We start from the raw sequence: 18,992 nt of genomic DNA on the forward strand, positions 1-18,992 counted from the left end.
AGTAGAGCCACCATTACTCGCTATGTGTCGTTGTATGAGAAGCATGAATAATCTCGCCGTTAAGAGGTCCAGGATTTAGTTCAATATTCCAGCACACATGAGAAGACTTGAAATGATAACAGCTAGCAATACACACTGTGTTTTCCTTGCTCTCACTTGCCAAGTATGATTGCAGCAGTTTTCGCCCTTCGCCACATGAAGTAAGCAAATCGCCATAAAAAAAGGCCACAACTCACACGGAAAGTTGTAATTTCCAACGGCATTTCCACAGGATATATAACACACAATTCAGTTTACACTTTTGGTCCAGATATAGATAAACTAAACTTAATAGGTTTTGTCAAGGTTTCATCGAGAGCACTCAAAAACGCGTGTAACCTCGAGTGTCTAGACTCTAGAGGTATTATGTATACATGTATGTATATAGTATGCAGGTATGTGGATGGGAAGACAGCTACAGGAGCAAGGCAAAGAAAGGTGTTTTCAGCAGGTGAATAGGCTTAGCTATTACAAGTCATTCAACTATTATTAGGAAACAAACCTTTCCACATGCTGAGCTGACATTTTTCTTTTTTTTTATTATTATTATTTTTCAATAATACAACATATATGACATTTATACATTAATTACTGCATTCATTCAGTATAGAAGGGGGGAAAAGAATAGAAGGGGGGAAAAGAATAAAGAGGAAAGACGAGGAGAAGAGATGAAAAAGAACATCCTAGCTTCCACTAACTGTGCTTATATTACTAATTTTTGATATGGTTTCCAAATAGCTTCAAATAGGTCCAATTTACTACTTACAATACTATGGTATCTTTCTATATTATATCTGTATTTTACAATCAGTAAAAAGGCATGTATAGAGGGTATATCGTTTTTCCATTTGCATACATAAATGTAATATTTTGCTAACAAGATAATTAGGTCTAACACTTTATCCGTACAAATCTTTGTACAAATGTTGTCATGTACACCAAATAAAATAAGTTTTTCAGAAAAATTAAAATTTCTTAGTGTTGTACATTTCTCAATCATGACTCTCTCCAGAAAACACTAACATGTTGACATTGCCATAACAGAGCTGACATTTTTCACCTTTTAAAAGGTTTATTTAAAAAAAACAACACTCAGAACCAACAACAAAATAAAGTCAAGGCTTTTAAGCAGCCATGACAGCCACATTTTTTTCATGCCATCAAGTGTCGCCGAGTGCACGCAAACAGCATCAGGCTTCGTCTTCGTCGTCAGGTGTGACGGCCTCGGGCCTACAAGTTGATTCAGCCTGCGAAGGTAAGAGTGAGGCGGTATAAAACAACAGTCATACCACGTGATTCATCAGCTTATCAATTTAAACGAGGACGAAATAAAATAAAACTTAAGCCTCCTACCTTTTCTGCATCTAGAATTTCATTCGCTCTCCTATGAAATTCTAAGTGCAGATCTCTCTGCGCTTTTGCCGACAACTGTTCCATGAGATCGTTTAATACTTTTAACATCGGCAACTGTCTAGGGGCGATTCTAAAGGTTTCTTCCGTGGCAGTGCTCGTACCCGCCTGTAAATAATAATAAAAAGACAATTAATGTTTCTAGGCATGCATATGTGTGTGGGGGTACATTGGATGTGTATGTGTGCGCGAGAGGGAGAATCCAAATCAATATAAATCAGTTTTCTACATGTAAACAATAACATTGTCACACTTTCAGCACTATTTGCTTTCCAACCCGAAAGAGCGAGTGCGCTTACCTAGAGAGCAACTTATGTCCTACAGACCTACACGACAACATAATGTAGGTAGGTAAACGGTACGACCTACAGAACCAGCTAAGTTAGGGAAACAACGTATTGCAAATGTACTTGTTCTTGTGCATTCCCTTTTTATGTTGTGGTAAATTATAGTAATCTTCTAAACATACTAAATTGCCTCGAGTTGTTTTTTCATTGGGGTGATACATGCTGGGGACTCGAAAAGCTAATTATAGAGTGTAGATCAGCAGTTTAGTACAAGCGCATGCAGCGAAATGTCGACGTGATTTGGTGGGTGTCGACGGTAAAAGACATATACGTGCATATTTCATACCTTCGCCTCCTCATCTTCCCGACTTCTTTTTTCCGGGGGGTTCTACAAATCAAGAAAAAAGTCATTTAAAAATTATAAAATATTAGATCGGAAAAATCTAATTTAAATAAAAATTTTAATAAAAATAACATGAAAAGGCTAAACACATATAGCTCACGCTTTATTATTGGTTTTGAGTGTAGATCAGCAGTTTAGTACAAGCGCATGCAGTGAAATGTCGATGTGATTTGGTGGGTGTCGACGGTAAAAGACACACGTGCATATTTCATACCTCCTCCTCCTTCTTCTTTCCTGTGCGCCTCCTTTTCCTATGCGTAAAATACAATTTGGGCATTTTCTACAAATCAAGAGAAAAGTAATTTCAAAATTATAAAATATTAGATGTGAAACATAAAATTTCAATAAAAATAACATGAAAAGGCTAAACACATATAGCTCACGCTTTATTAATGGTTTTGATTTAAAAAGATCCTTAGTTTCTACGCATGAGATCGCTTCAACATCGAGTCTTGCTCAACAGTCTAGCTACACCGCCCTGTATACTGATGGACTGTAGCACTAGACTCTGATGACAGCCCAACGTAAAACTTCTATAAATTTTTTTTTAAATACATCTTGGTTTCTATTACTATTACGCTAAATGTTTTAATAATGCTTAAAGGTTTATAAAAAAATGTCTTTTAGATGTTTTAAAATGTTTCATCTACAACTTAAACCTTAATTATTACTGTAGAAAAGATTTTCTACTTACAGTAAGTTACAAAATGGAGTCTTTAACAGTTTTGCTCTCCACGTCATACCTATTGTTTTCGTCATCAATTCTGAAAGCTTTCGTCATTTCCTCATGTGATGACCCAGTGACCTTTGTTAATGAGCTCAACACTTTCTACTTGCGGTTTGATGTGAGAGACTTCAGCAATGAAGCAGAAAATAGGTGGAATGTCATCCCTAGCAGCATCGGAAACCAAAAGCTCAAGGGGTCCACCAAGTTTGTCTTGATTCGTCTATGACATGTCGCGCTACATACGACCGGGTTCATGCGCTCTACATGCGTGCAGGCAAAGCCGCCATTTTCAAATTTGTGAGTCTACACTTTTCCCAACAGAAAAGCTTCTCCAGCGGTCAATTTCTATACTGATACATGTGTTCGACGCTTCGATAACAGTACGTATAATTTTTATACTCTATATTAACATAGTTATTGAGATTTTAACTACAGAAATGTCCAAATTTAATGCAGAATATCATTCTAAGAGAAGAAAGATTAAGAGTACACATTAACGCAATAAATGCACAAGTTTTCCAGACAGAGGTAGAAATCGTGCTCAACAGTTCTGAACGCTTGCATTTGATAATTCTTTAGCCGTTAGCAATGGAGAGAATTTGGAGCTGTCAGAATTTCGTCAAATTGCGATTACGAAAGTGGAACGTAACAGAGCTTCGACAGTTCCGTCTGTTTACTGGTACGATGGTAGAGCCACATGGTGCTAGGCACAGTAAGGGTGAGGTATCTAGAGTCACATTGTGCTAGGCACAGTAAGGGTGAGGTATCTAGAGTCACATGGTGCTAGGCACAGTAAGGGTGAGGTATCTAGAGTCACATGGTGCTAGGCACAGTAAGGGTGAGGTATCTAGAGTCACTAATGGTGCTAGGCACAGTAAGGGTGAGGTATCTAGAGTCACATGGTGCTAGGCACAGTAAGGGTGAGGTATCTAGAGCCACATGGTGCTAGGCACAGTAAGGGTGAGGTATCTAGAGTCACATGGTGCTAGGCACAGTAAGGGTGAGGTATCTAGAGTCACATGGTGCTAGGCACAGTAAGGGTGAGGTATCTAGAGTCACATGGTGCTAGGCACAGTAAGGGTGAGGTATCTAGAGCCACTTGGTGCTAGGCACAGTAAGGGTGAGGTATCTAGAGCTACATGGTGCTAGGCACAGTAAGGGTGAGGTATCTAGAGCTACATGGTGCTAGGCACAGTAAGGGTGAGGTATCTAGAGTCACATGGTGCTAGGCACAGTAAGGGTGAGGTATCTAGAGTCACATGGTGCTAGGCACAGTAAGGGTGAGGTATCTAGAGTCACATGGTGCTAGGCACAGTAAGGGTGAGGTATCTAGAGTCACATGGTGCTAGGCACAGTAAGGGTGAGGTATCTAGAGTCACATGGTGCTAGCACAGTAAGGGTGAGGTATCTAGGGCTACATGGTGCTAGGCACAGTAAGGGTGAGGTATCTAGAGTCACATGGTGCTAGGCACAGTAAGGGTGAGGTATCTAGGGCTACATGGTGCTAGGCACAGTAAGGGTGAGGTATCTAGAGTCACATGGTGCTAGGCACAGTAAGGGTGAGGTATCTAGGGTTACATGGTGCTAGGCACAGTAAGTGTGAGGTATCTAGAGTCACATGGTGCTAGGCACAGTAAGGGTGAGGTTCTAAGGGCACATGGTGCTAGGCACAGTAAGGTGAGGTATCTAGAGTCACATGTGCTAGGCACAGTAAGGGTGAGGTATCTAGAGTCACATTGTACTAGGCACAATAAGGGTGAGGTATCTAGGGTTACATGGTGCTAGGCACAGTAAGGGTGAGGTATCTAGGGCTACATGGTGCTAGGCACAGTAAGTGTGGGGTATCTAGGGCTACATGGTGCTAGGCACAGTAAGGGTGAGGTATCGAGAGTCACATTGTGCTAGGCACAATAAGGGTGAGGTATCTAGAGTTACATGGTGCTAGGCACAGTAAGAGTGAGGTATCTAGAGTCATATGGTGCTAGTCACAGTAAGTGTGAGGTATCTAGAGCCACATGGTGCTAGTCACAGTGAGGGTGAGGTATCTAGAGCTACATGGTGCTAGGCACATGAGGGTGAGGTATCTAGAGCCACATGGTGCTAGGCACAATAAGGTGAGTATTAGAGTCACATGGTGCTAGCACAGTAAGGGTGAGGTATCTAGTCACATGGTGCTAGGCACAGTAAGGGTGAGGTATCTAGAGTCACATGGTGCTAGGCACAGTAAGGTGAGGTATCTAGAGTCATGTGCATGGTGCTAGGCACAGTAAGGTTGAGGTATGTAGGGCTACATGGTGCTAGGCACAGTAAGGGTGAGGTATCTAGAGCCACATGGTGCTAGGCACAGTAAGAGTGAGGTATCTAGAGTCACATTGTGCTAGGCACAATAAGGGTGAGGTATCTAGGGTTACATGGTGCTAGGCACAGTAAGGGTGAGGTATCTAGGGCTACATGGTGCTAGGCACAGTAAGGGTGAGGTATCTAGGGCTACATGGTGCTAGGCACAGTAAGGGTGAGGTATCTAGAGTCACATTGTGCTAGGCACAATAAGGGTGAGGTATCTAGGGTTACATGGTGCTAGGCACAGTAAGGGTGAGGTATCTAGAGTCATATGACGCTAGTCACAGTAAGTGTGAGGTATCTAGAGCCACATGGTGCTAGTCACAGTGATGGTGAGGTATCTAGAGCTACATGGTGCTAGGCACAGTGAGGGTGAGGTATCTAAGCTAGACACATGGTGCTAGGCACAATAAGGGTGAGTATCTAGAGTCACATGGTGCTAGGCACAGTAAGGGTGAGGTATCTAGAGTCACATGGTGCTAGGCACAGTAAGGGTGAGGTATCTAGCACATGGTGCTAGGCACAGTAAGGGTGAGGTATCTAGGGCTACATGGTGCCTAGCACAGTAAGGGTGAGGTATCTAGATTGCACATTGTGCTAGGCACAATAAGGGTGAGGTATCTAGTGTTACATGGTGCTAGGCACAGTAAGGGTGAGGTATCTAGAGTCATATGGTGCTAGTCACAGTGAGGGTGAGGTATCTAGAGCTACATGGTACTAGTCACAGTAAGGGTGAGGTATCTAGAGTCACATGATGATGCTACACTGTATTTACTTTCCTTGTTTGCGAAGTACTCTGCATGTCTGCTGGTGACCAAAGTCTGCAGGTAGCATTCTATGTCTGCATACAGCACCCCAGGCCTGCATGTAAGGCTACAGGTCTGTAAGGTACATTCCACACCTGTATGAAGGATACAGGTGTGCAGGATACACCATACATCCACAAGGTACCTACCTATGCAAGGTATACCCTAAAATGACAGGATAGATCCCAGGTGTGTAGGTGAAATGAGCGTTACAAAGCTAATGAACTGAAGTCAGTATGTTCGGACTGTGATGTCATACATGCAGCTGGACAGCTGCAGTTAGTGCCTCAGGGTGGCTTTTTAGAGACAGATGTCAGTTAATTCAACCTTTTTCTGCCCTATAGACTATACTACCTTGTATAGTACACTAGGTTGATCTACGGTATATCTACCCTATAGATTATACTAGGTTAATCTACTTTATCGTACCCTAAAGACTATATTAGGTTAATCCAATACCCTTGGAGTGAAAAGCACACTGCAGAGAGCTCCTACAAGCAGGGTGGGGCTGTGGGTTTTACACCTGCAGACAGCAAGTTCACCTGTCGCCGCCTGAGCAGCTGAGGACGGAGAGTTGGTCAAGTGTCAGGAACAAGTCAGCTCGCTCTTGTTATAATGTCCAGCTGTCTCCTGCTCTAGTGATTTACAAGTATCACCATCGGCAAGAACATGGACAGTGTCTTGAACCCAATTACATGAGTGTTTTTCATAAGTGATAAGTTCTTTGTCGGTCAGTCCTTATCGTTACTTAACTGATTCCCATTTTGCAACTTCTTAACTTAAAACTTTTGCTGCTCAACAATTTCAAACCTTATCAACCTCACAAGTGTGCTGGTCGTTAAATGCACAACTGCTGCTAATCACCTAGACGAGGGGATCAGTCTGCAGGGCTTCTGCTTACACAAAAAATTGCGTACAGTACGCATGAAAGTTCGGAGGACCCCTTCAATTTTCGTCAATGGGGTCCCCTCCAAATTTGGGCGAAGAACAGGGACCCCTTACAAATCTGAAGAAGGGGTCCCTGGGACCCAAAAATTTAGCCTTAGCAGAAGCCCTGGGATCACAAATCGTTATATCAGAATAAAACATTGCTTCAGGACACGTGTGCACGCGCACAGACACACATAGACAGATCCTCTTTTTCCTTTTTTAATATCACCAACGCCCTTCCGGATCACACTAAATGTTGGTGTGTTGATATGAAACCAGTGATGAGGAACAAAAAGCGTTTGTAAACTCCACGGTTGCTGCGAGACCTGTACGCTTCATACACAGACGAAACATAAAAATTATTTGTCTTGTCAAGACCTGAAACTGAAATTATACAGCAAATATCAAGGTTTCCATTCTTCTGTCACAAACTTCGGTTTCGAACGTCGTCTGACCTTTCAGAACTTCCTAATGTCTAAATGAAATGTAGACTACAGTATCATCTGAAAGTGCTTTGCTTTTGATTGTATCTTGGGATATTTTGTATGACTTCTTTTGGGTTGTTACTTTGGTTGATGATTATTGTAGGAAAGTATTAGTGTCGATGTCTTCCACGGGGGTCTCTAACACTGTGGAATAGCAGGTGACGAAGAGGCCGACACGTTAGCTAAACAAGGGGCAGAATAAGTACAAGAACACAGCGAGGTTAATATGACCACAGTAAGATCCATCTACAGACCACCACAACCACATCCCAGTTATCATTAGCTGTCCAAGCAAGAAGGGGATCATATTCAGGCTCAGAACTGAACACAACAGAAGTCCCCATCTGAACATCTTCCTGTTCTGCTATCCCCAGGTGTTTGTGCAGAGAAGAGTGGACAGTTGGACTGAACAACATTCCGTACAGGTGGAAAGCCTGTAGTTTATGAGAAAGAAGACATATCCAAGGCTCATTCCCCTGTAGCACCGCAAAACAAATCCTGTAGAACTTCAAAACCCTCGTCCCTGAGACGGGGATATAAGGCCAAGTCTCAGCACAAACTGCATGCACCTGTCACATTCAGCAGTCATGAAAAATAGACATCCAAACAACAACAAAAATAAAACTATAGTTCTTTAAGATCACATCTTCTGTCTAATGTTATATTCTAGAATTCCATATTTTACATTGTCAAGAAGGGAAATACCAAAAAGCTCAAAAGTGACTGAGTTGTGTCCTGTGCCGGATCCTGCAAGCGATGAGGTCACAACTCCATGACCAATGACCTTTCGGTCTCCCATCCCCCTGGAAGCGGATAGCCGAATGGTTAAAGCGCTGGCATCCAAACCCTAACCCTGGTTCGATTCCCGAGTAGCGCAGCAAACTTCCCCCAGTCGACCCAGCTCACATCTCACCCCCAACCCCATACCCATACCCAACGACCTGAAAAGGTTAGAGGACGACCTTTACTCCCCGAGAAACAAGGAGCACGAGAAGGGACCTGCTGGCTCCAGTCAGAACTGTGCCAAGCTCAGGCGTAGCACTCATTCCACGGTCTTAACAATTTTCATACTTAGGTTTTACTAAGGACTACTTCACTTTAGCAAACTGTGTAGAAAAAACTTTTTGTGTTCGTTACATCGTGCGCAGAAAGGAGGATTGCGAGAGAGAGAGAGAAGGATAAGTCTACAGACTAAGACAAAGAACACCACACAGAAAGTATCGATAATTTATACGAATGCGATTTCATGTACTGGGTGGGGAGTGGGACAATTCCTCGTCTTCTTTATCACCATCATCGTCGTCATCATCATAAGCATAATCTTCATCATCGCTTTTATCGTCGTCAATACCAAACGCTAGCTAGATGTTGCAGTGTAAAGGAAGTGGGCGGGCCAGGACAGGCTAATCAGCTGAGACTAATACTTGACAAAAGATTTGCGGGCTGGAACAAGTCTGTCTTTCCTCCCATTGCCCAATCATCTGCACACACGTGTAGACATCACTCACCGCCCCTACTTCAGTTACCTTCCTGGTTTCCCCGAAAATAGTCGAGATGATAAAATTGCGAGACCAGCAAGTTCTTGTAGGACATCTGTGTACATTATTCTTGTAATTAAAGTGTGTGTACTCTGCTGTCAGTGGCTGAACCACTCACTCAGGCCACGCCCCCACCTCGCACGGGGACAATAAATGCGGGGCCGTGGGGACGACCGGGCGACTGGCAGCTGGCGGCAGGACAGAGATGACCAATGTGACCTCAAGAACAAGTTTCATCTCCAACAGACGATGTGTTCGGTAAGTTGTTTATAGTTATATTCTGGTATTTTCTTTAAGCCTTCGGTGTTCAGAAACCAGCTGAAGACACAGTCCAGATGTTCAGGAGAAGCACACCGTGTAACTAAAGAGATGAACAGCACAGTGAGCAGGGTTAGTCGGGTCAAGCGTGAAGTCCATAGTCTTGACACTAAAGTCGCCATGCAGGGCACACTCCATCATTGCTGACAAATAAACAAGACAGTGATCTCCACCCCATGGCCAGCTTCGCGCACACACCACTTTATTCTGGAATGGTCATATTAGCGTCCATGTTAAGGTTTCACTGTGAAGATGGGGTAGTTGCTACAAGTGACAATCGAAAGCGGATGTCCCGCACGTTTGTGAGTCAGAATCTCCGAGGGCCATGTCAGTGAACTCAGCCAACATCCACTGACAGTTGCTGAGAGGTCACACTAGTGAAGTCTGCTGTCGAGGGCAACGCTAAGTGACGTTTTCCTGTTGATAAGGCCAGGGACCGCCCTGGTGGTTGTGACCTGCGATGATCTGTGGGCCAGCATCCCACAAGTGAAGCACAGGGCAAAGTCCTCAAAAACACCAACTGAGAAAACTTCTCTAATTTATAAAAATTACTTGTGATAGCTTTCATGAGTAATGTCGCTAGGTTAGTTATGTTAATGCATGACAACGATTATTGCCATCACTAGTATCTTCTTTACGTTTCCTGTCCGTGTGTCCTATACACCCTCAAGGAGTGAGTGAATAAAATGTCTAGTGTATCACTGCTAATACTTCACTTGCCAGTTTGCCCTGACCACATTTCCCCTGCACATTCAATCCGTCATTTTGCACCAACCAGGAACTCAGCTTTTACTTCCGGTGTGAAAGTTGACCTACTGACGTCTGCCTACAGCAGCTAACAGACGACAATATAGTTGTTGTAAGCAAAAAACAAATTTAAAAGACTGTTTATTGTATGCTAAAAAGAAAGAGAGAACAAGGAAATAGAAATTCTCTTGAAAACAATTCAAACTATTGTTACTGCATCCGTTGCTGGTTTGGCTTTTTTTGGTTTTGTTTTAGAAATGAGCGTGACCTGGAAAGTTAACAAGCTCCAGCTGCTTAGATTTTTCATTAAAAATGTTGTCATGTAACAAATAAGTCTGACCTTGCTGAATTCAGTTTGTTCAAACTGTGCAAGAATTTTTGCATGGAGGTAGAAGGTCATTGCTGGACACTCGGCTGCTTCGACAGCACAGCAAGCGCCTGTCGGAAAGAGAGATTCAGAGAGAGAGAGAAATAGAGGAAATAAAAATGCTTTATTAAATACACACACAGGCGTGGTACAATACACCACAACGGCTGTGACAGCATCTGACATTCCAAATGAATCATCTGTTTTGCTATTTTCAGGACACGCTGGAGAAGGCCCCCCAAGACCACAGGCATGAGGTGAATGTGTTTATACATCCCATAGAAATAGTGAAGCTCGCGATACCGCACCACTCGTGTGGCGCCTGCACCAGTCACGTGAGTCAAAGAGGCTCGTTTTTCTTGATCAGTCCACCTTAACAACAGCCACTTTTACATGATAATGTTTACTTGTCCTCTCACAATACTTGTGCGAGTGAGTGTCTGTATGCGAGCGTGCACGAGCGAGTGGCTGGGGTCATCGTTGTCGTCTGATTCATGCTCACCCAGCAAAAGCGGGTGGGTGGGGTGAGGTGGGGGAGAATTTAGGACTGAAATAAATAAAGACTTGCCTTACTATGTCTTGACTTTTGAATCGAGAGCGTGAATGCGTGGAAATAAATGTGCGATTCAGACTCTTACTGCTGTTGTGTTGTGTGTGGGATCTCGGGAACAGTAGGAAGCAATATGCAAATATGAATGAAGGTTGGACATGCGAGCTTCCAAGATGACTGGGACTTGCACTTAGCAGCCTGCGCACCTTGTGTTGTTTGCTTAGTTTGGGGCCTAGAAAAAAGTTCTTTCATAAATGAAAATAAGTGACAGTGCTTTTCACTTTTGCCTCAGTTTGAGTTTACAGTGAAGTTATTGTTTTGCTGTTCAGTATTAACGCTGGCAGGTGCATTATTGTCAAATTTCGATCTAGCTATACCAGGCTATGACATGTGTCTATATACTAAGTGAGGGCATGAAGATCTAGCAATACTAGTTACAGCAGTGCTTGGCTATGTGTACATTTGGTTGGGGTAGACAAGACTGTTGTCCAGCTTTGTGCCAAGTAACTGCAGGCAAACTCACTAAGAACTGAAGGTCCCACTGAAAGGAATGCGCAGGCTAAAAAAAAAAAATTCTGTCAAATACTGGAAATTTAAATCCTTTCACAGCCCCGTAGCTACAACAGCTCATGCCCACACACTAACACAAATACACACACTAACACACACAAACACACACTAACACACACACATTCCAGCACATATGATTTATGTTATTATAATTTGTGTTGTTTTTAAAGGGATATGCTATACAAAGAAGGAGATTGTAAATTTAAAGCCCCACAGTGAAAACGGCAGACGAAATACTTGCCTGTTCATGTACCATTGAAAAACTTCAGAAAGACATTTTACCAACATTGATAACAAGCGATATTAAACCTAACGGTCAAAGCTAAATAAAACTATCATGAAACCAATGGGTTTGCAGCCCTCCACATTTCTGAGTAGCGTATCCCTTTAAATTTATCCAAGTGTTTATTAGAAGTCGGAATGTTTCTCGTATAGAAATTACAGTAGTTTTAACTCTTGTGTTTTCTCAAAACCTGTTTTTCTGTAAAGTCCAAGTACGATGTGTGCGACGAAGGGTGTAGCACAGTCCCTGCAGAGCAGTGCATTCGGAAATAACATTGTTCTGAAATTAAGAAACTAAATCCAAGTCGTACTGAGAAATTCTTTTTGAAACAGTATTTGAGAGTATTAAATTTAATTAATTTTGTGTTCTCTGCTCTGTGAAAACGACATTAAGGGACACGTGTAACACCCTTTAGTCGAATACTTTTCCTGCATTCATATACAAATGAGATAAAACATTGAGAACCTTAACACCATTAAGGTGACTGAAGATAAAGTCTGCAAATCCCACTTTGAGGTGGAGTTGTTAAGTAGGAATGCTAATTATAAGAATGTTGTAGCAATGAGGAGACAGTGGGTGTACGGGCTCTAATCTTGACATGACTGTCTGACAGCTGACGAGGACAACACGCAAGACTCCAACAAACAAAGCGACACAGCTGTCATCGCTGGCGCAGCTGTAGCTGGAGCTGCCGTTGTTGGTCTGTCGCATCTTCTTCACTGTGAGTCTTGGTTTCTTAAGCTTCCTCCCATCTTTGACTTCTTGTTTTCTTTTTCTGTCAGAAGAACTGTGGCTGTTTACTTTTTTTGTTTACAACCCTTTCGTCTTGTTGCATGAACACGGTATCCAGTTTACAAGTTTAAAAATAAATCGAGCTGAAAAAATGAAATCAAGTAGTGTAATATTTTTCTTAAAGTTTAAATATGTGAAATTAAAAGGAATTGACTTTGCCTACTTTTTTTCTCTCTGAAAGGCTTTTTTGGAAGAAACGCAAACGACAGCGACTGTTGGCTGAGCAAGAAAAACATCGACATGGTGAGTTTTTATCAGAGAGAAACAGAAGAAAGCAGATGCAAAAAGCACAGATATAAGTATATAATTACTGATGTAGTTAGGAAACAAAAAGGAAGTACTAAGAATGCACATGTAAGTGTGCTAACGATCCTCATCATACTCATTGTCTGGGGACTCCATTCCCTCAGTTTAAAGGTCATTGGTTTACTTAACTTGCTGTCAAGTGTCAACACCCACTGTTAACAGATTATTTGTGGTAAAATAGTTGCCCACAGCAGAGAAGAGGAAAGCTAGAAGCAGTTGTGTACATAATGATGGTGTCACAGTGTCGCATGTTGTTACCTGTTGCAGAAGAAGGATCGTTCAGACCACTCCATGATCCAGACGACGAGGAAACGTATGTGGAGATCCCGGATGTTGGCGACCAACCAGGTAAGAATGGGACTTGGCGGAATTTGAGTTGGTATCCTCTCTTTGTCATCAGTCATCCCTCTGTTTTCATGATCATCTATCAGTTCCATGTGTGCGTATCAATACCAACTCTCCGCTCCTTTGAGACAAACTTTTTTCTGTCCATAAAGCTAGAAGTGTTCTGTGTTCAGCATGTGTTGTGCATTCATTGTTCTCTTGCCCGTGTCATGTGTCATGTGTCATCACTCGGTGCATTCTGTTGTCGGAAGCAGCACCTGGAGATGAGTATGGCTACTCGGAGATCCAGGACGGGACAGACAAGGGCCGGCGACATCAACCTCCTCTACCTAAGCGAGGTGAGTACAGGCGGCACAGAGAGAACTGCATGTGTGCACTCGGGCTGGTATTCGAGAGTGACAGAGATTTGCATAGTGAGCCACACCAGACAGTGAGACAGCAAGTGAATTCGTAGTTCAGGTAAGAAATAAACCTCGACCCTATGTTGCAGATGGTCAGCGCACTGAAAACGGCGAGAACCCTTACGACCAGGCCAACAGTAGTTCAGAGGACGTGCGGCCCGGCCCGTCAAAGAAAGCCACGAAGAAAGTGTAAGGACATTGCTTTATGACAAGCCATCGTCTACCATTTACTTATTGTCAATCGGGATGTGCATTATCTGAATAGTCTACAGCACGCCATTATTATTTTTGTTTACACGATCATGGACAGCAAACACCACTGCGTAGACCACCTCTTTACTGTAGAGATATAGTTGGTGATGTTTGTTTGCTGCAGGTCCGTGAATCTTAACGGTGCAGAGATTCCCTATGATGTCTGCAGAGACACGGAACAGCGGCGATCGTCCAGCGAAACAAGTAGTCAAGAAAGTAGGTGGTGTGTGCATGGTGTACGATGTATGCGTTGCACTGAGTCCCTTGCTTCTCTGTAACCAACAGGGGTTACCCCTTAAGTTGTGACGGGCTTGGTTCTCAGTAACACTCTCTCCTTCTTCAGGTCCTGCTTCGTCTTCTCCATCCAGTAAAGGGAATGAATCCGAGAGCTACACATACCCTGGCTCCCAGCACGGCCAAAAAGAAGACTATCTAACACCTGCCCCATCCTCGCCGGGAGCGCAGAAGACAGGAAGCAGATCGCTAGCAGCTGCAGTTGTCAAAGGTGCAGACTACCTAACACCTACTTCTGCCGAAAGGCAGGGGCAGACACAAGTAGTCACCGCTGAGGTCAATCGAGCAGACGACTACCTCACACCTACTTCGGACACGACTGTAGAGGGCGTGAAAGTAGCGACTGATGATGTCGGACGGGCAGATGACTACCTCACGCCGACTTCAAACACAAGTGTAGAGGGCAAGCAAGCCGCCACAGCAGCAGACTACTATTTAACCCCTACTTCTGGGGAAACTCGAGACACTGCTGAAGTCGCACCAGCAAACGACTACCTCACGCCAGCTCCTGGAAAAAGCGAGAAAGGCAGCACACCTGGGGTACCTGACGACAAGCAGGCCCACATTTACACACCACTTCTGCAGCAACCCAAAAACCCACAATTCGTCCTCAGCGAAGAGATGAAAAAAGCGGGCTACCTGACTCCAGTCCATATACCGACGACTCCTGACACACAGGAGACAGACAGCACGATCAGTGACAGGAAAAAGGCCGGCTACCTCACGCCGGTTGAAGTGCCTGGGTCACCCGAACTCGGTACCAAAGGCCAGGAGAAGCCCGCCCCCAGTCAGGATGTCAAAAAACCACAAGACTATCTCACGCCAGTTTCTTCTTCTTCGCCGTCGTCGTCGTCGGTGGCGGCTCCAGCAAAGAAGAAAAAGGAGAAGTCCAGCATGATTCCTCTGGCGGAGTTCTGGAGCTCCAAGCGCCTGTCGTCGCAGAGAAAAAGCCCGCCCTCCTCCGAGGGAGAGACGGAGGCGACCCACACCTACGAGAAGATGGGGAACGTGAAATACACGGAGCCTGGCAACGACCCCGCCTACACTAAGATCGGGGAGGTGCCCGTGACAGTCTCCACTGACCCCGACCCCAGCTCCTATCAAAACTGCTAGCTGCAGACAGACCCCAGCACATAGCAAAACTGTTAACTAAAGGCGTTGTGACAAGACACTGCTAATGGCAGAAGGCGTTGTGAAATGAGGCTAAGGGCAAGGGAGGTTGGTAGAGGAAGCTCATCATTTGAGAAGAGCAAACTCCTCATTAGACTAATTAGATTATAATAAGCACACATCTTAAGCTAAATGTTGACTTACCTTAACTGGCAGCAACTGTTTGTTAGAACAAGATTTTGAATTATAGACATGTCTACCATCACCCACATGAAGCATAATAAGGGGTTGTTTTTTTATTTATTTTTACTTTTGAATCCCGGAATCAGTGTTCACTCTAATCAAAATCCCTCTTGTTCATTATCGCATCTGGAGGGAGATCATCATGGTTGTCAGCATAAGTTCATTCAGACATCACGGCAAAAGGTATCTCAGGGATTCAGCAGCAATCTACTGGCAAATAGCTTGAAGGTTTCAACACTTTGCTCAACACCTATTGTCTCCAAAACATTTTTATTTAGACATCTCAGGAGAGTTAAATGCCTTTTTGGCTCCATTACTGCTATACTCCACACATTAAGCTTCAGCATTAACTTTTCCTGCTGCCAGTTTAGACTTCTAAAAGATGTGTAGTTTTGCTGACCTTCTAGTACTATGAGGCAACTAAAAAATATTATTATTATTGTATTAAAACTTCTGATCAGTGATTTTTATAGCACAGAATAACGTGAGAATGGCTAATTATTCTCAGAAAAGAACAGACAAGATGACCTGCTTTGTTTTGTTCCCTAAGAAGCTATCTTCCACAAAACACCAGACTTCCATCTTCCATTTTAGCAAATTGCAGGATAGCTTTTGACCTTTCTGTAGAAAGCAAGCTGCACCAATGGGAGTATTTACAACTCATTGAAATGTGCATGGTTGTTTCGTCAAGGCCAGACACCTCTACAAAATGTTGCCAGTCTATAGCTACCTAGCAATGCTAGCATTGTGTCATGCAATATCTGCTACAAATACCTGCAGAGGCCACCTGTGGCATTAGGTGACCACCCCGAGCATGCATTCTCCTTCCCTCACATAAATGTCTACATACCATAATGGGCAACAAATTTGTTTGAAGTGAAACCAGTACTATTTATTTGATGACAATATGTTGATTACATCAAGAAAGAAATAAAAGAATATTATAAGAAGATATGATTGAAGTTTGTTATGGATGACTGATGGTAAAAGAGAGGGGAGAAGACATTTGTCAGAGTGATGTAATAAATAACAAAATAAATAACTGAATGTGTATATCCCTGTGTGGAGACCAACTCAATGCGCTGTGCACAAAAGATTACAGATGAACTGCCAGTCCACCAAACTACATAGAAACGCTGACAGATGACACCGTGCCAGACAGATGACAGCACGGCAGACATGAATGAATTCTACGGATGTAAAAGTAGGCGGAACTTTGGTTGATTAATAATAATAGTACAAGGAACTTAGCGCCATATCCTAGTCCTATGGGTAGGCTCATGGCGCTTTACAGAAAAAAGACAGACATGACATGCAGGGATGCACGCAACAAACATAGAATGTCATATGAGATGACAGATATCTTGCCAGAAGCTGCTCCCAGCGTACACAGTTCATTTGAAAAAAAAAAAACTTTCCTCACCACAGGTCCAGTCATAGATCGGATCTTATAAGTGGAAGCATTTTGCTACTCACTGGGTTGCCTACTTGAAAAACCAAAATGAGTTCACAAGCCGTGGGAAGATAAACAGTGCAAATCCAGCGATGTAGTAGTTTCCAGACGGTCAACTGTTTGTCATCCTTCATCACTCGCAAAACCAAACGTTTTGGTTTTAGTAAAAAAATAATTGTCGAAACATTGCTATAACCTTCAGTGGAAAATGATAAAATGGAAGATACACGTCTACTGCATGAATGCACGAGCACCAAATCAATTCAATAATAGTCACAAATGTCAAATGCGGTAGTGTAACATTTGTTCACAGATTAACATGAACACTAATTACAGGTCTGTGTTCACAGATTAACATGAGCACTAATTACAGGTCTGTGTTCACAGATTAACATGAGCACTAATTACAGGTCTGTGTTTACAGATTAACATGAGCACTAATTACAGGTCTGTAGCCTGTAGTTCAGCTCTACACAGTCATCATTAATCTGTGATGAAAGAAGAGCAAGATATAACCAGAGACAGTTCTTGTCCACATTATTGTAGATAAGCTATGATATAAAGATATAACTTATCCGCCACCTGGAGTAAGAGTTGGTCGCCCCACTACTGTAATTAGGGTAGCTCATTAACTCATGACATTTCTCTCTCATGCACTGTCAGTCTGTCACACATACCCACCCTCCTTTGCACAAACTCTTTCACACAGTCGCGTGCGCGTACACCTTCCCGCATATTTCATCACACGAGTAATAGCAGCAATCAACAGACATTCTCACCTGCCACTAGGAAAGCAGAAAAAAATTGCTCTCCTTTACTGGACAGTTGGGTGCAAGTAGTTTGTAACAGTGAGTGTGGCTCAGTTCAGCAAATCTCCACGTCTTCAAGTCAAATGAAGAAACATCAGGTTGTGTTCAAGAAGCGACTTTTTTGGCTCAGAAAATGAAATGGCTGATTTAGGAATACAGTCACACGCATTTGAGCTTTATGTATAAAAACTCCATTTGAAGTTTTAAAAAAAATTTAACAAGTCCAAATCCAAGTCCAATTCACTTGACAAAGTAATTACGTAAATCTCCAGATCGAAATTTAATGAGGAACAATCACGGACATTGCAGTCTTCGTTACATTATTATTTTCTGTTACTAAGTGGGTGTATACGAGTTATTTTTCCCATTTGTATTATTAATTAAATATAGACACATTTCAAATGTCCATTTGTGTAACAGAAACTTACGTAATTTTTATTTGATAGAAAGTTAAATTTCCAGCATTGCGTTTTTATTTTATAATTACAACTCACTGCTAATAGTTTAACCATTAAAAATATAACATTATAAAAATTGGATACATATTTATCGATGTAAAAATTTATTTCTTCCTCACTTAGCTGCATGCACTATACATTTGTCACCCTCAATTCTATTTTCAGCCATTCCAAGCACATATCAATGGTCTACCCACACTGTCAGTCGTGTTTAGCATTGTGTTGGATAAGGATACGACTGATGATGTGTTTGTGAGTGTGTCACGATGACCACACGGTGTAGAAAGAGTCGATGTCGCATGTCTGGTGCTCGATCTTTGTTTATCAACAGTCGCAGTTGAACAGCTCGTACTTTTGTATAGTTGCCACTGCTGTAGGAAGATGTCTTCGTGTTACTTAAAGTCCATGGGTCACCTGAGCTGTATAAGTGACAGGATAACAATTAATCGCTTTTGAAATTTTTGAGCAAATTCTCGATTATGGCGAGGACGAAGTTCACAGAACAAAGAAGAGGTCTTGCGTTTGTTGCCATTATCTCTAGGATTTCATGAGTACAAACTATAACTCCAACTGAGTTCCGAAGAGGACATTCAGCAACAGTACATTATGTCTGTTTTCCTTTACCTAGGATTGCATGTTTCCTCCTTGAATTCATGCACACGACACTATTTTTAGACATACACTTTCAATCGTCACTTCCGGTTTTCTGCACAAATCCAGGTGGGATTT

The 18,992-nt window shown here is 42.7% G+C and overlaps 1 protein-coding gene across 3 annotated transcripts; it reads right to left on the bottom strand.

Moving 5' to 3' along the window:
• Positions 1-560: 560 nt before the first annotated feature.
• On the bottom strand, positions 561-18,873 carry LOC112573137. Of its 3 annotated transcripts, none has more exons than XM_025253224.1 (5): positions 17,776-18,873; positions 2,354-2,419; positions 2,083-2,124; positions 1,393-1,557; positions 561-1,286 (listed from the first exon to the last, which is right to left on the bottom strand). In XM_025253224.1, the coding sequence occupies exons 2-5, from the start codon at positions 2,414-2,416 to the stop codon at positions 1,230-1,232; spliced, it is 327 nt and encodes a 108-aa protein (XP_025109009.1). In that variant the 5' UTR covers positions 2,417-2,419; positions 17,776-18,873; the 3' UTR covers positions 561-1,229. The 3 variants fall into 3 exon arrangements, with proteins under 3 accessions (XP_025109009.1, XP_025109011.1, XP_025109010.1); XM_025253226.1 differs by lacking the exon at positions 17,776-18,873 and adding an exon at positions 2,883-3,251; XM_025253225.1 differs by lacking the exon at positions 17,776-18,873 and adding an exon at positions 2,834-3,251.
• Between the last annotated feature and the right edge of the window lie 119 nt (positions 18,874-18,992).

Source organism: Pomacea canaliculata, linkage group LG10 (assembly GCF_003073045.1).
Source record: "Pomacea canaliculata isolate SZHN2017 linkage group LG10, ASM307304v1, whole genome shotgun sequence".
NCBI lineage: Eukaryota > Metazoa > Mollusca > Gastropoda > Architaenioglossa > Ampullariidae > Pomacea > Pomacea canaliculata.